Source organism: Balaenoptera acutorostrata, chromosome 2 (genome assembly GCF_949987535.1).
Source record: "Balaenoptera acutorostrata chromosome 2, mBalAcu1.1, whole genome shotgun sequence".
NCBI lineage: Eukaryota > Metazoa > Chordata > Mammalia > Artiodactyla > Balaenopteridae > Balaenoptera > Balaenoptera acutorostrata.
Window position 1 is genome coordinate 113052213 of NC_080065.1, and position 22734 is coordinate 113074946.

The following is a 22734-nucleotide window of genomic DNA, read 5'->3' on the forward strand; positions in this document are numbered from 1 at the left end:
GGGCGGTGACCTCACGTCCCGTCTGCAAGGCTCCCCGGGAAGCTACATGCAGGGTGGATCGCAGAGGAACAAGAATGCAAGCAGGAAGCCCTGTCCAGAGCATCCAGGCGAGGGTTGTGAGGCCGAGGGAGGAATCCCCTCATGGCCGCCATCCGTGCGCATCTTTAGGTTTGCCGGAAACAGGTCGGTAGGGAACGCGCCAGAGTGCTGAGGCAGCAGAGGACTCATTCTCCCAGAGTAGCGTTAAGCGAGCGGGTTGCAATGATGACGCAACATCTGCGCGCCTCGACCCAGGCGTCTGGGTCCACCGGCCGCCGGGGCGGAAGCAACCCCCTCGCGGGGGCGCCCGACCAGTCACAGCCAGCCGGACCAGTCCGCCGCCCCGCCGGAAGTGCCCTCTCGGCCCGCCGCGCCGCGCCGCGGGAAGATGGCGCAGGAGGCAGGCGACATGGAAGATGGGCAGCTTTCTGACTCGGATTCCGACATGACGGTGGCACCCAGCGACAGGCCGCTGCAGGTGCCGGTGAGTGCGGAGGTGGGGCGGGTGACTCTGGGCCGGGAGCGCGGAGCGTGGAGCCCGGGCTGCGATGAGGGGCGGGCGTCCCCGGGCCCGGCGCGCGAGCCGGCGCGGCGGGGAGGGTGAGGGGCGGGCGGGCGTCCCGCGGCCCGGCGCGAGGAGCGGGGGAGGCTGCCGGGGTAGGAGGCCGTACGAACCTAGCCCGGCGTCTCGCTGCGAAGCGGGGCCCGCGAGACGGGCTGCCTCCCGGAGGCGGTCTTGCGGCTGTCTCTTCCCCGCCTCCGGTGCTCCGCTCCTCGTTTTCTAAACCTACGGGCTTCCCCACTTCGGCGCCGCTAAGTTGTCCCGGAAGGGCATTTTTTTGCCGAAAATGTAGCACCTGGGGACATCGGCCCGCAAACAGCCTGTGGCGCTCACGTGCACGCTGAGCAGAAAGGGAGTGAGGACCAGGGATGAAGTTCATCACTTGCTCAGAGGCCTGGTCTTCCATATTCCCCTGGAACCTAGCTTCGTCATGCCATAATGTGGCACTGGGTTTTGTGTTAGCTTCCCAGGTTTCTAAATAGGTGTTTGTCTTGGCCGCCCTACTAAGTAGCAAGCTCTTTTGAGAAGGCTTTAGTGCCAGGCTACCCGCGTTCGAATCCTGGCGCCGCCACTGTGTGACCTGTGACAGGGTATTTAGCCTGGTGCCCCCACCTTAGAATAGGAATGATAATAGTACGACAGTAATAGGGTAGCTGTAAGGATTCAGTGGAGCCGGAGTAATGGCTGATAAGCGTTAGTGCCATTATTATTTCAAAATAGGAAGACTTACCTTCTAGACTTAAAATACCCCACCCCCATTTCTAGCACATATTAGGAACTTAACAAATACTTTGTTTAATGTTTAGTTGAAAAAGCAAAGGTGATTACTTTTGCATAGAAATTTCTTAGGAAATCGGTACCAAAATATTTTGTTTTTAGTCTTTTTCAGTTTGTTTTACATAGATTGACCCATGACTTGGTAAACTTAATGCCACGGACTCTGCAGTTTTAAAAGTAATTTGTCGGAGAGTCCTACACATAGGAGTTTACTGTCTAGTCTAAAAGGAACATAGTCACAAAACCATATAAAGGCAATTGATGTAATCACATGCATAGCAGGCATCTTTGGAAAGGAAGAAAACAAGTTCTGTTTTAAGTGCTGGTAACAATTATCATGTATGTCATTTTCAAACATTTTGACAATAACTGAAAAGATTGAAAATCTTCTAAAGGTGAGAATTAAAAGCTTTGGTAATTTTTTAAAAGGGGTCTTAGAACTAAGTGCTGCATTAGCTATGTAGAAATATGAATTTGTGGCTTTTAAAATGGAAATTCCAGGGAGTTCCCTGGTGGTCTAGTGGTTAGAATTTGGCGCTTTCACTGCCCGCCCAGGTTCGATCCCTGGTCAGGGATCAGGGATCCTGTAAGCCGCATGGCGCGGCCAAAAAAAAGGAAATTCCATGTAGACCTTTAGAAATGCAGGGACTCAGTTTGTTTCAGAGATCTTTGAAGATCATTTCTGCTTCAGAATGGTCCAGCTGAATCCCTAAATAATTTTTTAAAAAGCACATGGTGTGTGGAGTTAATGTGTTTTATGGAATTGATTGTATTTTCTTTCACTTGCAGAAAGCACTAGGTGGGGACTGTGCAGTGAGGCCCTTCCAGAGTACTGCAACAGTGTGTGCTCCGGTATCACATTATCGGACTGTTAAAAGTGTGGATTCAAGTGAGGAGAGTTTTTCGGATTCAGATGATGATAGCTCTCTCTGGAAACGCAAACGACAAAAATGTTTTAACACTCCTCCCAAACCAGAGCCTTTTCAGTTTGGCCAGAGCAGCCAGAAACCGCCTATTGCTGGAGGGAAGAAGGTTAACAACATATGGGGTGCTGTGCTGCAGGAACAGAGTCAAGATGCAGTGGCCACTGAACTTGGTATCTTGGGAATGGAGGGCACTATTGACAAAAGCAGGCAATCCGAGACGTACAATTATTTGCTTGCTAAGAAACTTAAGAGGGAATCCCAAGAGCATACAAAAGAATTAGACAAAGAGCTAGATGAATATATGCATGGTGGCAAAAAAACGGGATCAAAGGAGGAGGAAAACGGGCAAGGTCATCTCAAAAGGAAACGACCTGTCAAAGACAGACTAGGAGACAGACTAGAAATGAACTATAAAGGCCGATATGAGATCACAGAGGACGATTCTCAAGAGAAAGTGGCTGATGAAATTTCTTTCAGGTGAGCATTTAGATTTGTCTACAAGTGAGCACTTGACCAACTGTCTTCCATTTATGAGAAGTAACACAGATTCCAAATACACTGATGATGGTGTTCCTTTTTAAATTTTTAAATTCAAGGCATGAACTCTAGGCTTATGTGGTTATATGAATATAGCTGGGTGTTCTTAAATTTGGGCAGACCTGATAGAATAATTTTGCAGATTTTTATGAACTTTTGAGCAACTCTTTCCATTTAGTGCTATAGAACTCTTCAGGTAAAAACATATCCTTTTAAATCATGTGGGTTTTTTGGAGTGTTTTCAAGCAGTCATTTTTTTTTTTTTTTTTTTTTTTTTTTTTACTTTATTGAGGCATGGTATACATGTAGTAAAATTCATCCATTTCAAGTGTTGATTTTTTTAGTAAGTTTATCAGTTGTACAACCATTACCATAAAGCACTTTTAAAACATTTCCATCACCCTATAAGATCCCTCATACCATGTGCCCATTTAAACTTTGTTCCTGTTCCTATTCCCATGTAACTGCTAATCTACTTTCTGTTGCTATCAATTTGCATTTTTGGAAATTTCATGTTAATGGAATCACAATATGTGGTCTCTTGTGCCTGGCTATTTTCACTTACTGCAGTGTTTTTCAGATTAGTCCATGTTGTAGCAGGAATCAACAGTTGATTTATTTACACGCATATGCATGCACACATCCATATCGGCTGTTACCCTTTTGGGAAATTATGAATAATGCTGTTATGAACTTTCACGTACACATCTTTGGACACAGATTTTCATTTCTTTTGGATAAATAGGAGTAGAGTTGCTTGATGTATGGTAAATTTACATTTCATGTAATTTTAACAAGAAATATTAAAAGTTAAAATTTTGGGAATTCCCTGGCAGTACAGTGGTTAGGACTTGGCACTTTCATTGCCATGGGCCCGGGTTTGATCCCTGGTTGGCAAACTAAGATCCTGCAAGCCGCTCGGTGAGGTCAATAAATAAATAAATAAAAAGTTGAAATTTTGTTTACTTTTTATTAGCTCTAAATCACTAGTGAACAGTGTCACAAATCTGAAAACAGGTAAGGTTCAAGAGTAATATAGATAGTAGGAAAACAAGTATTTACTTTCCAGGCAAGCCTGTCAATACTCGTACTGGATTTTTTTTTAAATACTGAGGGAGTTTGGAATTTGAGTGCTGGAAAGGAACTTAGAGATTTTGTAAACCAAAGCCTTCACTTTACAAATAGGAAACTGAGGCCCAGTAGTTGTGTGGCTTGCTCAAAGTCACAAATTTAATAAGTGTCAGACCTGGAACTAAAGTCTAGCCCGTTTGTTCCTAGTCTACTCTCTTTCCACAACAGAGAAGAAACAAAAGAAGCCAGGGCTGGTTAGGGAACTGGTAAGACTTCTGTAATATTAATGCTCCTTCCTCTCTATGGAGTATGGGCTCTGATGTCAGAAGTGCTACCTACTTAGGCTCCCTGTGTTTTTATCTCTCAGTGGTAAAATGAAAATAATATCTGCTTCATAAGGTTGTTGAGAGAATTAACATATAATGCATATATAGTTCTTAGGATTGTGCTTATCCCATAATAAGCCTTTGGTAAATATTAGCTATTTCCTTGTTCTGAGGCACGGAGCCCATGAAGGAAAAATCCAATCCATTTTAAAGCTCTTAGACATCTCTAGAGTTAGGAGAGCTAACTTTTAGAAAGCATGGTATATGTTTGCTATTTGTTTTGATGAGAGTAGACTGGTCGTATCTTCTTTTGCTTTTAGGCTTGCATTCCCCTTGCTGTGTGTGCATATTTCTTTTGAAATATGCCATAATCCAATAAGGCAAAGTGAAGATGCCAGTTATGAGACTTGAGTTGGAACCTTGAGGGTACGATCTCCTTGGGTGACCCAAGATAGGAATGTTCCATGTCAGTGATCCCAAGGTTAAATATTGGGGATTTCGGAAAGCAAATGTTATTAGAATGAGAAGTTAATTCTAGCTAGGAACTAAATTGGAGACTAAGGTAGATTTCCTCAACTTTATGCAACAAATAAAGAGTTTAATATTACTTCATTTGTTCCTCATCAGGTTGCAGGAACCAAAGAAAGATTTGATAGCCCGAGTAGTGAGGATAATTGGGAACAAAAAGGCAATTGAACTTCTGATGGAAACTGCTGAAGTTGAACAAAATGGTGGCCTTTTTATAATGGTAAGACTAACTGCTTCATTCTTTCTGGTTTTGTATTATTTCATGTGATTTTTTAATAAAATGCCCTTGTCTCTGATTGTTGGTTCTCTTATTTATAAGTTATTACAGTGTGTTTCAGACTTTAAAAAACCTTCATTAATAATTTAAAACTTCAGGGCTTCCCTGGTGGCGCAGTGGTTAAGAATCCGCCTGCCAATGCAGGGGGCAAGGGTTCGAGCCCTGGTCCGGGAAGATCCCACATGCTGCAGAGCAACTAAGCCTGTGCGCCACAACTACTGTAGCCCGCGTGCCTAGAGCCTGTGCTCCGCAACAAGAGAAACCACCACAATGAGAAGCCTGCACACCACAACAAAGAGTAGCCCCCGCTCGCTGCAACTAGAGAAAGCCCGCACACAGCAGCAAAGACCCAACACAGCCAAAAATAAAAATAAATAAATAAATTTATAAAAAAAATTTTTTTAAATTCAGTATGGTCAGTTTTTGCAATTAATACTTTACTTATAAAAAATATACCTAAATTGTAGCCTGTTAGTGTGCAATCAACAACAGATCTCTTACAGGATTCATTAAGGCTGAAATTTTAAGAAAAAGGTCTGGAGGGGGGAACTGGAAGCTCAGATTTTTAGAATATGGGTTTTGGAATTTGGGGTGCCTTGTTTTGAATTTTGGGTGTGCAGCTTACTAGATGTGACATTTGGCTAAATTATTGATACTTCTCAGACCTCAGTCTTAGCTATAAAATGGGATTAATCCTCTATTATAAGGATTAAATGAGATAATATAAAGTACTTATCACAGTGCCCAGAATTTAGTTAGTGGTGGTGAACAGAAATGTTACTTTTGGGGCTTCCCTGGTGGCTCGGTGGTTAAGAATCTGCCTGCTAATGCAGGGGACACGGGTTCGAGCCCTGCTCCGGGAAGATCCCACATGCTGCAGAGCAACTAAGCCCGTGTGCCATGAGGACTGAAGCCCACGTCCCGTAGAGCCCGTGCTCTGCAACAAGAGAAGCCACCGCAATGAGAAGCCTGCGCACCACCACAATGAGTAGCCCCCGCTCTCTGCAACTAGAGAAAGCCCGCAGGCAGCAACGAAGACCCAATGCAGCCATAAATAAATAAATAAATTTATTTTAAAAAAAAAAGAAATGTTACTTTTGGTTCATTTAATTCATGCATTCTTGGAAACTGGTTCTTGGGAATAAAAAACCAAAATTCTTGTTATGTAAAAAGCACAGATAAATATAAAGTATATCTGTGAGTATTAAAATTTCATGGGTGGTAGGAGTGAATAGGAAACAAAATGTCTAAAGAGGCCTCTGGGGTTGAGGAAGCAAAAATGAAAAAACAGTTTAAAAATACTCCATTGCTCCAGAATGGCATAAAGAGCACTTGTCTGGTTGCGGCCAGATCACAAGCAGTAGCAGTTTATCCCATAGAATGAATGGTTTTGCAAATCTCATTTAATTGAGCTTTCAGCACAGGGTGAGGATGAAGATTGAATGGCTTCCTTCTTATTTGTTCCTCATGAATTTGAGTAATAACATCACAAGAGACTAAATATTATACTGTGGAAATGGAGAGAAAAGAAATCAGTTAGAAGTGATAGCACTGGGTGAGGAAACAGCCTGTGAACATTGGTTCCAGAAGTTAACAACAAAACAAATCATAATAATCATGAATGTACTGGCATCCCTGTTTGTGTCACTGTTTAAGGTACCTAGATTTTCATTCAGTTGAGCACGAAGTTATAGATTATATCGATATTTTACTTTTAAAAGCAATTTTCTTAAATTTCTTGCTGTGCCACGCAGCTTGTGGAATACTAGTTTGCCAACCAGGGATCAAATCCAGGCCGCCTTCAGTGAAACCGCCAAGTCCTAACCACTGGACTGCCAGGGAATTCCCTATATCAAAATTTTAATACTGTAGTAATAAAACCAGTGAGCTAATGGAAATCTACTGAATGTTGGGAAGATGCAAGTCCAAATTCACTTTCTTTTGGTGCATGCATTCTTTCCTTGTACAGTTATTTATTGCTGTGTGCCAGGCACTGTTCTAGACACAGGAAGCTTATGTTGTAGTAGGGGGTGGGAGGGAAACAGTCTGTAAAGAATAAATGTAGTATCTTCAAGTATGCTAGGAAGTGATACATGCCGTGGGAGAAGAAATAGAGCAAATGGAAGTATGGAGAGGAGAGGACACTGTAGTTAAACTGGAGTGGTACTGTAGACCTTAATAGCTCCTTAGGAATGTCTCTAAAAGTTGCTTTGACCATTCACTGGAAGAGTCTTCACAGGATAATTTTTCTGTTCCTTTTTGTAGAATGGTAGTCGAAGAAGAACACCAGGTGGAGTTTTCCTGAATCTCCTGAAGAACACTCCTAGTATCAGTGAGGAACAAATTAAGGTAGAAACAATAATGTCCTTGATTTTTAAGATCCATCATAATTTAACTACCACTCAGCCTCTAGCTCCATTTTCTACTGATCTCTATTACCTGCTCTGCCTTGTACTGACCAATTTTTCATTTTCTCTTTTCAAGTAAACTTTGTGCCTTTGGTAAAGCTCTGCTGCCTCATTTTCTTCCCTTTCAGAGCCAAGGTCAAGATTTCTTTTATGGCAATTTTTCCTGGTCTCTTAGCATGTAATTATTTTTTTCTACTCCTACAACTTTTTATTAATGCAAAATTTCAAACGTGGAATAGATGAAAAAACAACAGGATGAATACACATATATCCTTCACCTAGGTTCAGGGGTGGTTAACATTTTGACATTCTTACTTTACCTATACAATTTTTTTTTTTTTTTAGTCTTTTTTTTTTTTTAATTAATTAATTTATTTTTGGGTGTGTTGGGTCCCCGTTTCTGTGCGAGGGCTTTCTCTGGTTGTGGCAAGCGGGGGCCTCTCACTGTCGCGGCCTCTCCCGTTGCGGAGCACAGGCTCCAGACGCGCAGGCTCAGCAGTTGTGGCTCACGGGCTTAGTCGCTCCGCGGCATGTGGGATCCTCCCAGAACAGGGCTGGAACCCGTGTCCCTTGCATTGGCAGGCGGATTCTCAACCACTGCGCCACCAGGGAAGCCCTACCTATACAATTTTTTTTCTGTACTGTTGGGAAATAAGGAGCAAACATCATGACATTCATTCAGCCCTAATTATTTCAACAAGCATCTCCCAATAATGACAATATCCTACACAGCCACACCTAAGAAAAATAACAGTTTCATAGCATCATCCCAGTACCTATCTAGCCCTTGTTCTAATTTCCTGAATTGTCCCAAGAATGTATTTTCTAGCTTTTTTCCTCCCCAAATCAGGATCCTATCTAGATTTCCATATCCCATTTGTTACATCTCTTTTGATCTTTTTAATCCTACATTTTTCTCCATGATTTAGACCTTTTGATGAGTCCAGTATGGCTCTCTTATAGAATATACCACATTCTGTTGTCTGCTCATGCATTTGTTTTGTTTATTCCTCTATCTCCTATATTTCTTACAAACTGGAAGCCGGGCATTTTAGTATCATTTTTGTATTACCAGAATGTCATATGGGAAATCTTATACACTGTGGGTTTTTCACAGCTCAGAATTTAGTCACCTTTTAATTTGTTAATTAAGGAACATGACTCGCATTTAGCACATGTGATCAAAATTGAGAACTGTCTTCTTGCATAGGAAGGAGGTGGTACACATGCAACACAGCTACAATATTTGAGAAATTTTGTATTCTCTTTATTGTAACAGTGGGTGATAAAGGTCATAGGAATGTGCTTTAGCCGTACTAATGTAATGCTAATGATGACAGAAAAATAAAAACCTTTTCTCTTGAGCTGATGCTACATGTGAGCATATTTTACATTTGCTCAATGTTTTTCTTTTTTCTGGCTATTCACTTTTAGTCATTTTTTTAAAAATCTGTTACTGCAGTTCCTACAGGAAATGTTACTGTTGTTGCACATTTGAAATCTCTACTCTGTAACTACTTTTTTTCCTCATTGGAACAATTATTTTGATAATAAATTTCTAACAATGTGAATTTCCTTGGGAACACAACTTTTGAGTGGTAGAACAGAGCTTATACCTTAATGATGTTCTCCCTCCTCCCCCAGTATAACCCCTGATCATAGTGTGTACTTAGAAGGAACATTCTTCTTGGGTCTTTGTTTGATAGCAAAATGTCACTCTTTTCAAAGATATAGCATGATGTGATGAAAAGAATTCTCTAAGATTCAAAATCTAGGTTTTAATCTTAATTTTGCCATTTAGTGATTATATGACTATGAGCAGATTGCTTACTCTCCCTCAGCCTTGGTTTTCTCATCTATAAAGTGAGGACTTTAATATGTGCCCTGCCTATTTAATATTGCTATAAAGGAGTTAAATAAAATGATGTCTAGAAAAGCTGTTTGTTAACTAAACTTGGACAATTTCCAGAAGCGGGAGAGACGAAAATAACATTTATTCACCGTCAGCCTGGCACTGTCTGTCATTGGGTATTACCCTGGTATGCAAATGCAGAGCAATAAAAAGGATAGGTCTGAGATCACACAGGAAGGACTCTGACTTCAAACCCATGCTGCTTTCACTGAATCACCTATCTTTGAAATTCATTTCTTCTAACTCATTATGGAGAAGGGGACTTAATGTTAGTAGATTTTTATCTTAAACAACCAGAAACATTGCATTATAATAAACAATAGAAACATTTGTAGTATCTAATAATAGGGGAATGTTAACTAATAGGGACATTCTTAAAACAACTATCCTGTAGCCTCTATTTTTGTGAAGCAATTTTAAGAAAATTAGAAAATGCAATAATAACTGAATTTTTTTAAAACGACAAAGTACAAATTTATAAAGAAAAAGAGGCATGGGACAATAGACTGGCAGTTAAAACACCAAAATGTTACCAATGATTTGGTCTGTTGTGAGGGGTTATAAATGTTTTGGCTTTTAAGATTTTTCTGGGGGTTTTTTTTGCCAAATTTTCTGTATGTGCATGGATTGACTATCTTTGTTACTAGAGGGAAAAACCTAAGGCAGATATAATTTTATTATAGGTAATTTCATGTGCCATCCAAATAATGGTGTTAAAATTATTCTTTTAGTCACTATATTGCTAACAATCACAGTCTGTAGAACTTGGAAGCCAGAACTGAACTGAGTGGGCTTGTTTTCAACTTTTTCTCATTTGATTTTGTTTCGGTATGTGGCCTTATAATTTGTTTTAGAGAATACAAAGTTTGTGAAGAAAGAAAAAGTAAGAATAGTGAGAAGTTAATTTGCGAAGCGGGGGCCCCTGGAGTGCCTGGCCAAGGCCCCCTCGCCCACGCCCACCCCGTCACCGACCCCCTGGGAGACCTCGGCCCCCAGACCAGCACCTCCCCGGAACGCTTGTCCCCAGATTTTGCTGAGGAGCTGAGGTCCTCGGAACCATCTCTGAGCCCCGGTCTTCTGGAGGAGGATGGAGAGGTGGCCATGGTGCTTCTGGGCAGGCCCTCTCCAGGCGCCGTGGACCCTGAGGAGGTGGCCACGCTGTGCAGCAGCTGCTGCGCCCTGCGGCTGCGGCGCCAGGGCCTGGCCCGGTGCCCTCCTACAGGGTCGGGGTGCTTCCCCCGACCTGGTGTGGGGGCCCTGCCCGCTGGCTGTCAGCATTTGAAAGAGGTCCCGCCCCCTCAGGAGTTCAGCATTTTAAAGAGGTCCCCACCCCCCTCAGGAGGAGTTCTGGCCGCCAACTAACCGCCCCCTCCCCAGCCGGGACCTCCTGGCAAGACTGTAGCTAGTGGTGTTTGTGCAACCAAAGACTTTATTTTGTGGTTTAAGGAGAATAAAATTGACTATGTTTAAAAGAAAAAAAAAAGTTAATTAAGTCCACCTATAACGTTCTCCCTCTGAAAACAGTGTACACTTCAGGTTCTTAACTTGCAGAGTTAATTATACAGAGATATGGATGGGAGAAAAAAATTTGCTCTCAGATTATCTGTTGTCTGCATTTGTTGTAACAACATTAACAATATGCTACAAAGACATTTCTTTGGGTCATTCCCCAGTTTGTTCTGTTTAAATTCGTAACCCATGAGAATGACATTCCTTTTTAATAAGGATTGCCGTATTTGGAGGGAAAAGGGGAACTTCATAATTTTATTTAGTGTTGCCAAGCGTTGTACTAGTTAGAACTGTTTTTATCAAGATGTTTGGATGTGCTTCCATATAAAATGAAAATACTTCTACTATTGCTCCACTTGAAGGTAAGTAGACTCTTGAAAAACTTGTGAATTATCACACTGTTGCAAAGGTTTAAGGTTTAAGAATATGGATTTGAAGAAATCACTTATGAGTTTAGACTTTATACCTTTACCTGTTAGCTCTAATCTTGAGCCTCACTTTCCTCATCTGAAAACAAGGATAATCCCCACCTCATAAGGTTCTTGTGTGAATGAAAAGAGTTCACACCTGTGTAAAGTTCTCAACGTAATGCCTGGCACATAAAAGTGCTCATTCAGGAATTGGTAGTTGGCCTCATTTTCCTCTGAATTCACCCTTTTTGTCCTTCCTGCACTTTTTTCTCACATATGTACCCTCCTTCTCCACCCCTGTCCTCCTTTCTTTAGCAAATACTTTTATTCCTTCTCTTCATCAAAGCTCTTATATTCTGAAGCTTTCCCTTATTGCATTCATTTCATGGTTCCTTACTCCTTCCTCTGCTAATTCTGTGTGCTGCTTTTACTATTTAGCGAAGCAGAGGACCCCCTTTATCTCACCATCCTCCATATTGTTTTTCATAAACAAGAAGGGATTTGCACTTTAAGAATGTAATAGGAACTGGCTTGGCTACAGCTTTTAAGAGTCACTTCCTAGAATATAATAGGATGTCAAAAGTGTGTCCTGCCTGTACTAGCTTCTCTTTTAAATCTTTGAATCTTTTTTGTATTAGCATCATCATTTTTGCCTTCTCTTTAGATCCCTGACCTTTTTTTTTTTTGTACCCTCTAAAATTATATTTATCTATCTGTATCAAGGTTCCCAGAAGTTATTTTGTTTTTCCATGTAGTGTTTTAATGGAAATGTATTTTCTACTTGAACCATTCTCATTCACTGGCAGTTGCCTCTTGGAGGACATTTGGCAATGTCTAGAGGTATTTTTGGTTGTCACTGTTTGGGGGTGGGATGGGTGTGCTAGTAGGTAGAGGCCAGGTAGGCCGCTAAACATCCTGCAATGCACACAGCAGACTGCTACACAAAGAATTCCTTGGCTTGCAGTTTTAGTAGTGCCATACTTGAAAAACCCTGTACTAGAAGATTCTCATTTTCATGCTATAAAATCCTTTTTCTGGCACCCTGGAATCCAAGTGCTGACTATATCATTTTTATGCCTTGTGATAAAAGTTTTTGGCAGAGATTTACAGTCTCAAATGTTAATTACAGCAGCGTTTAAGGGCTGGCATTTTTCTTGCATTGTGTAGGTTACATGATCATACTTAGTCACACAGTTTGGGCCTGGCCAGTTTCTTAGCATATGCAATCACATGTGGTTATGATGACATTTCAGAGTTAGTAAATTATTATACCAAAGACTTCTGTTTTGTTGTGATAAATTATATTTTATTTAAATCCTAAACAATATGATTCTCCTACTGTATATTTCTATTTAGAAAACCTTTATAGATTGATGTATATGGTAGAATAAGCATGGGCCCTAGACCTAACAGTAGGCTGAGTTTGAATCATAGCTTCATCCTCTCAACTTGCAATGAGGATTTATTACATATCTTGGACTCTGTGTTCAATTATGAATCTAATATTTGTTTTTTGTGGAAAATGGAGATAATGTAAAGTCTGCCTTACAACAGGTTTTTAATAAATGGTAGTTCTTGTTTACTAAAGTTGTTCCTTCATTGTAGGACATTTTTTACATTGAAAATCAAAAGGAATATGAAAATAAAAAAGCTGCTAGGAAGAGAAGAACACAAGTGCTGGGAAAAAAGATGAAACAAGCTATTAAAAGCCTAAATTTTCAAGAAGATGATGATACATCACGAGAGACTTTTGCAAGTGACACAAATGAGGCCCTGGCCTCTCTTGATGAATCACAGGAAGGACACGGAGAATCGAAGTTGGATGTGGAGGAAGCCATTGAGGTTGATCATTCTCATGATTTGGACATCTTTTAGGACATTTTGAGAAATAAGCCTTTCTAAGATACCATTGTAATAAACCATTTCTACTGAGATTGCTTTATTTTACTTTGCACTGATAAACCCAAAAATCTGGAGAGAACTGTTGTCTTGTTTTAAATAAAATTGAATATGTGGGAGATGAATGCAATAAGAACATTTAAAACTTTCTCATGTATGACAAACTACTTAAAAGTATATAGCAGAGGATTTAATTTCTCAATCTGTTGCATGTGCTAATCATTACTAGTTGATAATCAGTTTTGTCCAGGTCATATAACATGCCATTCAAAAGTTTGTTTTCTTTTTCTGATTTATCTTTGCGGTGATTTATGATTGGTTTCAAACATTCCATTAAAAGATCCTAAGACATAAATGGTTAAGCTATTACAAATGCATTCAAATTTAGTTTTTCTGTGTTCTAAGAACTCTTAAGCAGTTTTAATAATAGAGACTAAAAATAGGTTTATACTAGTGGCTCTTCCCACTTGTTTGTCCAGAAGTAAATAAACATCAGAAGCTTTTCAAAGAAGTATCTGTTCTTAACTTTAACTTTGTTTTTGACCTCTTATTAGTTACCTTGGTCATATATTAAATACTGAATATGATCCATACCTGCATAATTACCATGACATTTAAAAAATTCCCAGTGACAGCCTGCCTAAGACTGTTTTACCTTATGTTAAGGAAGTTAGGTATTAAAAATGTTTCATCTGCATGATGTTTAAAATTATTCATTTTTATTTAAGGAAATAAAGGTAGTTTACTTAAGATGTTCCAGGAGTTGACTACAGTTTACAAAACAGATTAAGCAAAAATATGTAGGGAGCAATTATTAACAATTCTTTGCAGCAGTGTACTTGAAGTCTTTCAGTAGTTTCTGAAATACATGATCATTGAAGTTGGAGCTAAGTATCTAAGCAGGGAAAGAAAAGGAAATGGTAATTGGTTACATTTTATTCATAAAGAATGCAAAAATAAAATTGGAGTTCTGGCAGTCCTTAATGAGTTTCAAGTGATTTTATTTTTTAATCTCAAATGTTCTTTCATAAAATTGCTATAACCTAGGAAAGAAACATTTTAAATAGGTAAGTATTTAAACATTGTCCCTGAGATTTTTTAACCATTTATTTATTTACTTAAAAGAATTTTTTAAAATTAAAGTATAATTGATTTACAATATTATATTAGTTTCAGGTATACAACATAGTGATTCAGTATTTTTATGCCTTGTAAAATGATCACCACAGTCCCTGAGATTATTTTATGTAAGGTGATTTTAAAGGTATAGTATATCAGGAAAGATAATCAACATTCAGAAATCTAAATGCCACTTACTCATGTAAATATTGCTGATTTTTCTAGTGAAAGCTACAGTTTTTGAAGGACATTAATGCCTCAGGCTACTTCATCTTCAGTGGATTGCTCCTCCCTCATTCCCCCCTTCCTGGATTATTTTCATCAATTGTTACTTCCTTAACATTTGCAAACCAGGTTTCTGGATTGTAGTACGTCCTAATGTTATATGTAGAAACCAATGCTTCAGTTTTTAAGGTTCTGTAAAGTTTTGTGTATTAACATTACTCTTCTCTAAACCTTTCTGACTATCCAGATCTAGGAAGTTCTCTGCAGACTGTTGCCGGATATGTATTCAGTTAGTACTCTCACCAAGGCAGTGTACATTGCAGTCATTCTTCCTGCTCAGCCTAACATTTTTCCTCCTTCTGGCTAGGAGTATTAGCAGTAATAACCCTCCATGTCTCCGGCCTAGTAATTTAGGTGCTCATCCTCACTCATAAGCTTTCTTTATTAAAATGAGTTTTGTTACCTAAAATATTCTGCGATATAACTCAAATCTTAGGAGATAAAATGGGTTGGATTGGTTTGGGTTTAGGCAAGTTTGATTTACACCTTAAAAGTGTGTCTAAGTAATGGTGAAACAAATGGGACACATCAAACACGTGCAGTATGTAAAGAGGAAAATCAGCTAAGGGTAAATAGTGTTAATTTGAAGTGATTATTTGTGAATAATAATTCTTTAGTCCAATATATTTTCTAGTATCTGTCAAATTTGTAATATATCTGCAAGCATCCATATTTTTTAAGTGTTCATGATAAGAATGATGATGTACTCAAGGTGTATTAAAAACACCGGAAATAGCTCTAAGTGCCACACTCTTAATTAACTGCTAAAGTAACTGCTATGGGTTGCTATGAAATTAGCAAAACATTGTTAGATCTGAGGCAGCAATGACATCATAATTAGACTAGTAGACTAGTGAAGTTCTAGATGAGAATTCCTGTCACTACTGGCAGTGATGGCTTCAGGCAAAGACACTTGTCCTATCTTACCTAAACTCACCAACAACTGTTCTGATGAGAATTCATATAAGCCTGCTATTAAGTGAGGACTTAAGGGTTCTGGGTTTTTGGGTGGTTTTTTTGTTTCTTTGTTTTCAATCTGGGAGCTACATAGATGAGGACGCTAATTCTGTGCTTCCCCTTGGCATCTATATAGAAAGCTTTATGTTCCAGAACAAAACAATGTGTGTGCAGAGAAAGCAAGTCTGACCTGAGTGTAGGGCATGTACTAAATTCAGAAGCTAAATTAGTTACTGGTTTTTGTGACTGGCCAGTGATTCCTTTAGGTAATGAGTAGGCCTGAGGTAGATCATGGTGTGCTGTCTTCCCCCTTAAAGTCAGGCCAAAATGAACATCATGAGCAAATTGTAAAGGACAGCGTGCAGTTAGAGCTACAGATACCCAGCCCAGACTCTTGATCTTGGTGATACTAGGGATTTAATGGGTTGGTTATCTGCTAGGTGAGCCTCAAACAGTGACACAGCTCTGTCCTGCAACTGCAAGGTTCCAAACCTCACAGACACAACACAACTGCTTCCATTCCGTAAAATGAAGCTAAAATAATTGAATTTAGCTCACAAGATATCCTTTCTTCTTGCTTTCCTAATCTTCAGGTGTGGTGAGATTCATTTGCCACGGTTTTCATTAAAGCAAGGGATGATCCCAAGACGTTATGTAATGCCTTGGAAACAGAACATGAAATTCAGGAATGTGAATCTGAAGGTATTTTCCTATAGGTATTTATAATAAAAAACCTATACTATTTAATATATCTGTGAATAGACATATATAACTCTACAAAAGCTGCTTTGAAATTTATTTTTCATTTTTTCAGCTTTATTGAGGAATAATAGACAAATATGATTGTGTACATTCAAGGTATACAACGTGATGCTTTGATATACATTGTGGAGTGATTACCAAGATCAAGATAACACATTCATCACTTCACATGGTTGACACTTTTTTTCTTGCAGTGAGAATGCTTCAGATCTACTCTCAGCAGCTTTCAAGTATTTAATACCGTATTATTAACTGTAGTCACTGTGCTGAACACTAGACCCTTAGAACTTATTCTTCTTAAAACTGAAAATTTGTACCCTTTGTCTCGTTTCTTCCTCCTCCCAGGCCATGACAACCACCATTCTATTCTGACAAAAACTATTTGATGCTCCTTCACATAAACTTGCAAACAAAAGTTAAATAGCAATATCTATTCAAATAACCCAATTACAAACTTAAAGTAGATAAACCAAAAGATTTCATAAATATGTGTCTACCTTTTTCTCTACATAAAGGCAACTCAGCTGTTAAGAAGTTCATCAGAAGTAGGCGCCATTATCATTAAAGCTACAGTACAGAGCATGTATTTTTTTTTAATTGACGTATAGTTGATTTACAATGTGTTAATTTCTGCTGTACAGCAAAGTGATTCAGTTATACATATATATATGTATAGTTTATATTCTTTTCCATTGTGGTTTATCACAGGAAATTGAATATAGTTCCCTGTGCTATACGGTAAGACCGTGTTTATCAATTCTATATATAATAGTTTGTATCTGCTAACCCCAAACTCCCAATCCAGCTCTCCCCCATCCACCCTCCCCCTTGGCAACCACAAGTCTGTTCTTTACAGAGCGTGTATTTTTACAGTTGTACTGCACGCTCAGGTTGAGAGCTATGGGAACAGTTTGGCTAGATTTACAGATAAGACTCCTTGCCCACCCAATGCTCTGATTCAGTAGTCAATACTTTCAAAACATTTTCCAAATTCAGATTGATTGACCATTCACTTGTGAAAAGGTAAGTAAGTTGTTTCTTTAAAGGAGATGATAATATTTTGTAAGAATCAGTAAGAGGAGATTTCATGTTAGGATTCCTAGGAAGAAATGTGTTTATATAACTAATTTCCAAATTTCTAAAGGATAAGCAATTAATGTTGAATAAGAATATACTTTGTGAAGACAGAGATATTACAAAGTATGAATATTATATGATATATAAAATATATCAAAAATATGGCTCAATTATTTTCTTATAAAATGCATACATACAATGTAATAAATGAGGCTGCCATTTGCCTTGAGATGATTATTTTGTATGTATTTTTATCTGATATTTTGAAAACAGATATAAAACTAAGGAAATCACGATTCAAATAACAGACTTAGGGCTTCCCTGGTGGCGCAGTGGTTGAGAATCTGCCTGCTAATGCAGGGGACACGGGTTCGAGCCCTGGTCTGGGAAGATCCCACATGCCGCGGAGCAACTAGGCCCGTGAGCCACAATTACTGAGCCTGCGCGTCTGGAGCCTGAGCTCCGCAACAAGAGAGGCTGCCATAGTGACAGGCCTGCGCACCGCGATGAAGAGTGGCCCCCACTTGCCGCAGCTGGAGAAAGCCCTCGCACAGAGACGAAGACCCAACACAGTCATAAATAAATAAATAAATAAAATTAAAATCTCAAGCTAAAAAAATTAAAATATAGAAATAACAGACAAACATCAAATTTGTATGGTTATTAAGACTTTCTAATATCTTAATATTGGGCTGTATTTCATGTAACTTAGTGGCTTATCAAGTCATTTTCAATGTCCTAAATAGCTTTAGCATGGTGACAACATTAGTACTGACTTTGTGTTTTTCATTTACTACAACTATAGGGTATAAAGTTTGAGTTGAAGTCAATAATGAAGAACTGTTTTGAATGCATCAAAACACTTCTGTTAGTCTTGCCCTTACTCTTTAGAGCTATAAGTCAGCATAATTTTTTCATTGTTATTTCACTTCTGTAATTTAGTTGACAGTGTTCCTAACAATTTAAAAAATATAATTAGCGACTGGTGCATGGAATATTCTACCTTACAGAGTAAAAGTGAAAATTAAATGAGAATTACAATGAAGTGAATGTGCACTGAATAAATGCTAGCTATGCTTTCTTTTCATTTTACCATTTTTCCTATAGGAGATGATATAGCTCTTTAACAACATAAAAACGAGAACACAGCATAGGAGAGAGGGAGCGGCACCCCAAGACCAGGCCAGACTGCTGTTCAGCAGTAAAAAAAGAGTCAGAAATAGAAGTACAACTATGATAATCTTAAGTAGCTGTTATCTATGCAGCGCAGGTGCAACAGCAGCCGCATACTGTATAGCTATTTTACTTAGTAGTTGGCGAAAGTTTTTTCATTCACATAGAATGTTTTATTCAACACTCAAAGAATCCTTTAATAATTCCCATTTTATGTTTGAGGAAACTGAGTCTCACGGTAGGTAAATGACTTGTACAAGAACACAAAAGTAGTGAAGCTAAAAGTCAGTGATCTGACTCCAAGTTTATAGTCTGCAGCCCACACCACTGGCTCTTCCTGTTGGTCGGAAGACACCAGTGAGAGAGCACTGCTTTTAAAAAAGGGATATTGCTCTGCCCACTAGACCTTCCTTCTCAACAGGAACAGTTAGAAAAACTATTGGGCAACTTCCATCTTAATCTAATAAAGTGGTTTTTTAAAATAATTAATTAATTAATTTATTTTTCTCTGCGTTGGGTCCTCGTCGTCACACAAGGGCCCTCTCCAGTTGCAGCAAGCGAGTGGGGGCCACTCTTTGCTGCGGTGTGCGGGCTTCTCATTGCGGTGGCTCCTCTTGTTGCGGAGCACAGGCTCTAAGAGTGCGGGCCTCAACAGTTGTGGCATGCGGGCTCAGTAGTTGTGGCTCACGGGCTCTAGAGCGCAGGCTCAGTAGTTGTGGTGCACAAGTCCAGTTGCTCTGCAGCATGTGGGATCTTCCTGGACCAGGGATTGAACCCATGTCCCCTGCATTGGCAGGCGGATTCTTAACCACTGTGCCACCAGGGAAGTCCCTAATAAAGTGATTTTTGGTGTGATATCAGCAGATTTTTTTTTCTTTTAGCATGCAGAAGCATGTGGGATCCATGCCGGCCCTTTGGAAGACTCTCTGTTTTTGAATCACAGTGAAAGACTTTGCCATGGGGAAGATCGTAAAGTTGTCTTGAAGAAAGGCCCACCAGAAATAAAAATTGCAGATATGCCTCTGCATTCACCTCTCTCCAGGTACCAAAGCACTGTGATTTCCCATGGCTTCAGGAGGCGACTGGTCTGATGAAAGAAGAATAAAATGATAAAGTATTTCAGTCTCTCCCCCTCTCTCTCTCTCCCATAATGTTTAAGTCCTTGTACATTTGTATTTTGCCTATAGGTTCAATTTGTTCAAAGGCTATAAGTCAACTGCATACTTTTTTATATTATAATAGCTTAGAAAGAAAATAGGCTCTGAGAATGAGATGACGTGGGGGAACAAGGAAAACTGTCTCACTGAAATTAATTTCACACCAAGTAGTTAAGAAACAGCAGACGGATCCAGTCCTACCATCTAACCTCACCACACTCCTCTACCTTTCTCTCCTTCTCATTCCACCCTTATTATTCATCCCCTCCAAAACTCAGTGTCAAGAAAGCCAAACTGAAATAGAGTTGCAGGATGTGGGATTATTTTTGCTTCTTTTCTAACTGCTCCAACACCCTTCCTTCTGCTCCACTGCACCAACACACACCCCTAAGGCTACAGAGACCGGCAGCTAATCAGCATAGTTATTAGAAGTGTTCAGTAGACAACTCTGTGATACATCATACAATTTTAGCTGAGACATATGTTTCCATGTTGGTTCAGTGTATCCAAGTATCAATTTCCTATAGTGAAGGATTGATTCACATAACTTAAGACATAATAATCACTGTATGCAAAAATGATGCACCACTGTGGAAGACAGTATGGTGGTTTCTCAAACAATTACACTCAGAATTACCTTATGATCCGGGAATTTCACTTCTAGGTATATGCCCAGAAGAATTGAAAGCAGGGATTTGAACAGATATTTGTACACCAATGTTCATAGCAGCATTATTTATAATAGCCAAAAGGTGGAAACAAGTCAAATGTCCATCAACAGATGAATGGATTGTTGGGGAGGAAGAAATTTTCCTCTACCCTTCTAGGTTCTTCTTACTGGCTTAAAAATTGAATTGACATGAGACAGATTAACAGGAGAAAGTCAAACAAAAGTTAAATAACATGTATACATGGGAGAGGTCCAGGAAAACTGAGTAACTCACCAAAATGACTGAAACCCTCACTTTGTTTTTAAATTTTATTTATTTATTTATGGCTGCGTTGGGTCTTCCTTGCTGTGCGCGGGCTTTTCTCTAGTTGTGGTGAGCGGGGGCTACTCTTTGTTGCAGTGCGTGGGCTTCTCATTGCAGTGGCTTCTCTTGTTGTGGAGCAAGGGCTCTAGGTGCACAGGCTCAGTAGTTGTGACACACAGGCTCAGTAGTTGTGGCTCGCGGGCTCTAGAGCACAGGCTCTGTAGTTGTGGTGCACGGGCTTAGTTGCTTTGCGGCACGTGGGATCTTCCTGGACCAGGGCTCGAACACGTCTCCCCTGCATTGGCAGGCGGATTCCCAACCACTGAACCATCAGGGAAGTCCCTGAAACCCTCACTTTAAATACCGTCTTCAGCTAAAGACAGAAGAGGATTTGGGAATAGTGATTTGGGACTTCAAAGGGAGGAAGGCAATTGACATGGAGATGGAAAAGCAAACGTTTGCTAAATATTTCTCTGGGCCTGCAGAGACAGTGGGACACAGTGTGGCCTATGATCTCTAAGAGTTTCCCCCGCCACGTCTAGCTCATGTTCTTTGCAGACATCTCTGGTGATAGCTCTATTCCTGTAATAGGCCCTCTATCTAAATTCCTTTAGGTACTTAAGGGCAAGGTCAAAAGTTCTTCCTGAGTCTTTTGGGCCTTGATTGTTTTCAGCTTGAAATAATCCACATGCCAGAGACATTTTAGGGTGGCAAATTTTGTTTCCTACAGATAAACAAAATATGGTATATGAATGTAATGGAATGGATTATTACTCAGCCATAAAATGAAATGAAGTTCTGATACATGTTCTAACATAGGGAACCTTGACAACAGGCTAAGTGAATAAATCAGACATAAAAAGACAAATATTGTGTGATTTCACTTATACGAGATAACTAGAATAGTCAAATTCTTAGAGAAAGAAAATAGAATGGTAGTTAGTTACCAAGGGCTACCGAGGAGGGGAGAATGGGGAGTTATCATTTAAAGGGTATAGAGTTTCAGTTTGACCTGAAAAGTTCTGTAGATGGATGGTTACACAACAGGGTGAATGTATTTAATGCCACTGAATTGTACACTCAAAAAGGGTAAAAATCATTAATTTTATGTCATATATATTTTACCAGAATTTTTTTTTTAAAAAGACCATTGTGGGTCTAAGCTATGCTTCATTCAGCCAAGTGTTCATATCTGATAACAGCACCAAGGAAACTATTACAAAAAAAGATAGAGCTGTCCATCTAATATCAACTTAAAAATCAGTAAAGAAAACAAATAAAGTAAATTATTAAGGAAGACAATTTAAGTGATACTGAACTGAAATTGGGTCCACTTGACAATTTACTGACACTGGGTTGTGGTGAAGGAAAATACAGCATTTATTGTAGGCACCAAGCAAGGAGAATGGGCAGCTCATGCTCAAAAGAACCAAACTCCCTGATGGCTTTCAGGGAAAGGTTTTTAAAGGCAACATTCAGGGTGAGGGTTGCACTGGGTATGACTTTCTTCTGATTGGTTGGTGGTAGTTAACAGGGTGGTGTTTCAGGAATCTTTTTTTTTTAAATTAATTAATTAATTAATTTTTATTTTTGGCTGTGTTGGGTCTTCGTTTCTGTGCGAGGGCTTTCTCTAGTTGCGGCGAGCAGGGGCCACTCTTCATTGCGGTGCGCAGGCCTCTCACTGTTGTGGCCTCTCTTGCTGCAGAGCACAGGCTCCAGACACGCAGGCTCAGTAGTTGTGGCTCATGGGCCCAGTTGCTCCGTGGCATGTGGGATCTTCCCAGACCAGGGCTCGAACCTGTGTCCCCTCCATTGGCAGGCAGATTCTCAACCACTGCGCCACCAGGGAAGCTGTGTTTCAGGAATCTTAATCACCAACCTGGTTCCAACCAGTATGGGGTCTATATGCTTGGGGTCAGCATGTAGTCACCATCCTCAGCCTGGGTGGGAGTCTTTGTCCCTGCAGAACAACTCAAAGATATGTGTCAGATTGTTGTATATATCCCTTGAGGAGGAACTAGGACTCTGTTTTATCGCTGAACTATTGTT

At 39.7% G+C, this 22734-nt stretch overlaps 2 protein-coding genes across 3 annotated transcripts; both read left to right on the forward strand.

Moving 5' to 3' along the window:
• The first annotated feature begins 307 nt into the window (after positions 1 to 307).
• PHAX (phosphorylated adaptor for RNA export) lies at positions 308 to 14165 on the forward strand. 2 transcript variants are annotated; one of them, XM_057541335.1, is made up of 5 exons: positions 309 to 523; positions 2168 to 2781; positions 4866 to 4986; positions 7309 to 7392; positions 12888 to 14165. In XM_057541335.1, the coding sequence occupies exons 1-5, from the start codon at positions 428 to 430 to the stop codon at positions 13155 to 13157; spliced, it is 1185 nt and encodes a 394-aa protein (XP_057397318.1). In that variant the 5' UTR covers positions 309 to 427; the 3' UTR covers positions 13158 to 14165. The 2 variants fall into 2 exon arrangements, with proteins under 2 accessions (XP_057397319.1, XP_057397318.1); XM_057541336.1 differs by lacking the exon at positions 7309 to 7392 and having other exon boundaries at positions 308 to 523.
• A 1313-nt stretch (positions 14166 to 15478) lies between these two features.
• SPMIP10 (sperm microtubule inner protein 10) lies at positions 15479 to 19645 on the forward strand. The gene is made up of 3 exons (XM_007188500.1): positions 15479 to 15564; positions 16136 to 16244; positions 19436 to 19645. The coding sequence occupies exons 1-3, from the start codon at positions 15479 to 15481 to the stop codon at positions 19643 to 19645; spliced, it is 405 nt and encodes a 134-aa protein (XP_007188562.1).
• The last annotated feature ends 3089 nt before the right edge of the window (positions 19646 to 22734 follow it).